The 4565-nt window shown below is 34.0% G+C and overlaps 1 protein-coding gene across 1 annotated transcript; it reads right to left on the minus strand.

Annotated features, from left to right (window-relative positions):
* Window positions 1-2783: 2783 nt before the first annotated feature.
* LOC124091224 (olfactory receptor 52N4-like) lies at window positions 2784-3749 on the minus strand. Its single transcript, XM_046442193.1, has one exon. The coding sequence runs from the start codon at window positions 3747-3749 to the stop codon at window positions 2784-2786; it is 966 nt and encodes a 321-aa protein (XP_046298149.1).
* Window positions 3750-4565: the final 816 nt, after the last annotated feature.

Raw genomic sequence — 4565 nt, forward strand, 5'->3', positions numbered from 1 at the left:
CAACATGATGATCTCTTTTGCAGGAGCAAATGGCATAATTTAATTCTTCTATGAGACTGTCAACAGATTAATGGATAGAACACAAAAATACAGAACAGAGTATCATTCAGATGTAATGTGTTATGAAATTCTTTCATCTGCAGGAAATGAATGGAACTGGCAGATATCATGTTAAGCAAACTATACCAGATACAGAAAGGCAGATATTGTGTTTTTGCTCACATATGGAAACAACAAAAAATTCGATCTTGAAAGAAAAGAAAGGGATAATTTCCATAGGAATCAGGGTGTAGTAGAGGATAGAACTGCACAAAGCTTCATATATGCATGTATGGGAATGCCACAATGAATACCATTTATTTTTACAATTAATATGTGTTAATTAAAAATAACAAGGGCAGGAATTAATACAACAAAGACAGAGGTAAAGCATAAGAATAGATAAAATTAGTGGAAAGAAAGCTTACATGTAAAAATATTATTAATATATATACATCTCTGGGAAATAAGGAAAATTCATAGCATAAGTCACATTTGAGCTGCCTCCCAAGTAAAATCACCCTGCAACAAATAAACTACATGAGTTCAATATAGAGTGCCAATCAAATCACAAACAATAGCTCCTAACAAAATTGACAATAAAAAGTAACACAAGAAATACAAATACAAATAGAGCAAATTTACTAAGAAAGTTAATATTTCATCCAAACCAATATAGCTCACTGTTTTTCTTCTAATAAGTAAATATGCTGTAAAAAAACAAACAGAGCCATATTGTTTCTCTATTTTGATGAGTACACTTCAAGATTGATTATTCTTGGATTATGTAAAGTATCACCAGAACTTGGTAAAATAGGAAAAGATGTTCAATTCATTTGCAAAGTATTTAACATTAATTTCAAAAGCAATTTCATTACAGACAGTATAAACAAAATTATGCACATAGTTTCTTCATGATTTTATAAAAATATAATTGAAATATTAGTTATCAATAGTGATGTTTTGAAATAAGATTATGATCACAGCATGTTCACCACAATGATAATGCATGATTTACCAGGCAAAGTTCACTTTTAAACATTTTTACTATATTAAAATTAAACTAAGAATCTTATAATTATCTTATATGCACATAAAGCATAGAAAAAATGATTTTATAGAGTTCTATACTGATTTATAAGAAAAACACTCAGTTGAACCAAGTCTTGTTAGCTTAAGAAAGTATATGTACAAAACCCAGTATGCATGACACTCAACTGAGACTATTTAAAATTATTCCCGTCTGCTTCAAAAGCAAGGCAAAGATATCCAATGTCATCATATAACTCTGGTGCTTGTGATATGTCTTCAGCAAGGAAAATATGAAATGATTAGTGTTTATGAAGTAAAAAAAAATGAATTGATCAGTGTTTCTGAAGTAGTGTTTCAAGGCAGAAGAAATAAATAAATAATAGTGTTTTTTTCTGTTTTTGTTTTTCTTTTTTTGATAGAGTTTCTGAGAGGCTCTGTTAGATGAGAACAGAGAACTATCTATGCAATTTAACATGAAAGGCACAGGTTAAATTGACAAAAGCAATTCAAGATAACTGGGAGAAATGGCAAGTTCAGGAAGAGTGATTTTGGTGGAGAAAATGAAGAAAGTGAATGTTAACTTTTTTTTCTTTTAACAGAAGCTTTCCTTCAATTAAGTAGTTAAAGGGGTGATTGTATTTTGAGTAGTAGCATGGATGTTTTGTAGGATTTTTAAATAAGAATAACAGAAAGAAATACCATCATTAAATAGAAATTCATGAGTACATGTAAATTGATTCAGGTGAATAAATTTGCATTCTTATTTGTTGAATGGAGAGAGATTAAATCATTGACTTTATTATGTATTCCTATTTAATTGGTATCACTTTGGTGACATTAATATCAAACACTATTTTTTATTTGTTCTAATTAGATATGCATGACAGTAGAATGCATTTTGACACATCATACATAAATGGAGTACAACTTCTCATTCTTTTGGTTGTACATGATGTAGAATCACATCAAAGCACTATTTTTTAAATCTGTCCTCTAATTATTAATTAGTAAAATCTTAAAAATTAGAGAATGTAGCTTATTTCATGAGTTTCCTTCTCAAATATGAAGAAGGCAAGGTAAGTATTTTTGTACCTCCCTTATACTATGTTCTTAAGATAATATTTATTTTTATTCTTCTTAATGTAAGTAAAGGACTTCTCTATCTCTCTAGTGTATTTGATTTTGAAGGTGATCTTGGAAAGAACTATGTATCTCTTTAGTCTGTGGGAAGTGTATTGTTTGGATCAAGTTGGAAGAAATGTGGTCAGCTGACATATTTACAAATTAAAACTCCAAAAAGTGAAATTTCACACTAAAGTCCTCATGTATGTTTCATGGCTTATCCATTAGGAAGACAGCATTGTGACAGTAGAGGAATTTTGGTAATGACAGCATGCATTTTCCAGGGGAAAGTCACAACTGCCCTTCAAACTGGACATTCTGATCACTATTCTGAAAACAAGATGAATTAGCATATGGTCTCATGATCTCCATATTGTGGACACTTCTACTGAAAATTGACTCCAATTCCCCTCATGTTTTTTTATAGATTATTTATTAGGAATGTACCATTCAATGCCCTCTTGTCATGGACAATATGGGACTCTTTGGAAGGCATCACTAGCCTCTGACTAAATAAGTAGAAAAAAATGTCTCATTTTTCCTATTCCCTTGTCCTGGATCCTCCTCCCTTTTCCTGAGAAATGTGTCTTTCATACACTCTGGGATTTGATCTCCTTAGAACCTGAAAGGATCTTCATGACACAGTCTCGTATCTGCTTTGTTTTTACCCCATAGACAATAGGGTTCATGGTGGGAGGCAAAAGCAGATAAATATTGGCCACAATAATGTGGCAAGATGGAGGGATTGTGTGGCCTCCAAAACGGTTAAAAAAGAAACAGAAGAAGGCAGGACTGTAGGAAAAAACAATGGCACAGATGTGGGCGGTGCAGGTGCTAAAGGCCTTTTGCCGAGCATCTGCTGAGGAGAGGCTGACCACCGCCTGGAGGATCATGGTGTAGGAGACTGTGATGCACAAGATGTCAAAGCCCCCAATCAAGAAGGCAACCATCAGACCATAGATAATATTGGCCTTGATATTTCCACAGGATAGCTTGGCTACAGATAGCTGATCACAGTAAGTATGGTGTATCATGTTGCCTCTGCAATAGGGTAATTGCTTGGTGATGAAAATCAAGGGAATGATGAGCAGCACTGCTCTCAAGAAAGTAGCAAGCCTGGCCTTTGCAACGACAGCATTGGTGAGGATGGCTGAGTAGCGCAGAGGGTAGCAGATGGCCACATAGCGGTCCAGGGCCATAAGCATGAGCACCCCAGACTCCATTCCTGTGAAGGTATGGATGAAGAACATCTGGACCAGGCATTCATCAAATCCAATTTCCTTGAGGTGAAACCAGAAGATGCAGAGGGCTTTAGGGATTGTGCTTGAGCACATGACAAGGTCAGTTAGAGAAAGCATAGCCAAGAAGTAGTACATGGACCTGTGCAGAGAGTCATCATAGCAGATGAGGTAGAGGAGTCCACAATTCCCAACCACAGCCACAACATACATGGAACAGAATGGGAAGGAAATCCAGATGTGCCTGTCCTCCAGGCCTGGGATCCCATTGAGAATGAATGAAGCTGGGGTCAGATCTGTTTGATTCAGCAATGGCATGATTAGGTTGGTAGTCTTCTGGAGGCTTGTGTTGTTTTAGTTTTTAACCTTTCAAGATTAGGAAAAGTAGAAAAATAAAAACATCTTAGTAGTGTTGTCTCTGACTTTTACTTATTAAATAGTGCACTTCAATATCAAATAACCAAACTTACAATGACAGGTAATATTTACTTAAATAAAGTCTCAATTACACATGTGTCATTTGTTAATTCATTAACTTATCATTGCATTCAACATATACATATTTATCATCTGCTATTCACCAGGTTCTGTTGCTATTGTTTCAAGACAAAAAGGACACAGATACAATATTCATAAATTATGGTTAATTGTAATATGAGCATTCTGATAGTATTTTTGTTATGCCTATATAAGTGTTCATAACTCTACATGCCACCATTTGGGTACTTTCTTAAGGGGAAAATCATTGATCATCTCACAAGTGACATAACAGATATTCTGGGGATGCATTTACTGTTGTTCTTAGTTTTAATTAATTGGTCATATTTATTACTACTATATAGCAGATACCCTACTAAGAATTTTATTTATACTAAGTCATTTTAATTCTCACTAAAATCTGAGCAATAATTTTATAATTAAGTAGAAGCACTATATAGATTTGGTTTCCTCGAGTACCAGTACAAAACTTAACACCTCTCTGGCCTTTTGTTTTTGAAATTATTATTCTACCTCTTGCCACAGAATATGTATTTATTTTTTGTAATTAATTTGTACTTTAAAGAGAATCATAACAATACAAACAACCAGCTCCACTATCTGTCTGTGGAAGTTCGCATCCTCTCAGGCATTCCC

The sequence above is a fragment of the Marmota monax genome, unplaced genomic scaffold, assembly GCF_021218885.2.
Source record: "Marmota monax isolate L192 unplaced genomic scaffold, Marmota_monax_Labrador192_F-V1.1 WCK01_AAM20220418_F8-fsc00068, whole genome shotgun sequence".
Classification (NCBI taxonomy): domain Eukaryota; kingdom Metazoa; phylum Chordata; class Mammalia; order Rodentia; family Sciuridae; genus Marmota; species Marmota monax.

What these genes read in the sequence shown, in the direction of transcription:
- LOC124091224 (XM_046442193.1), bottom strand. Translation starts at nt 3,749, where the DNA reads ATGCCATTGCTGAATCAAACAGATCTGACCCCAGCTTCATTCATTCTC.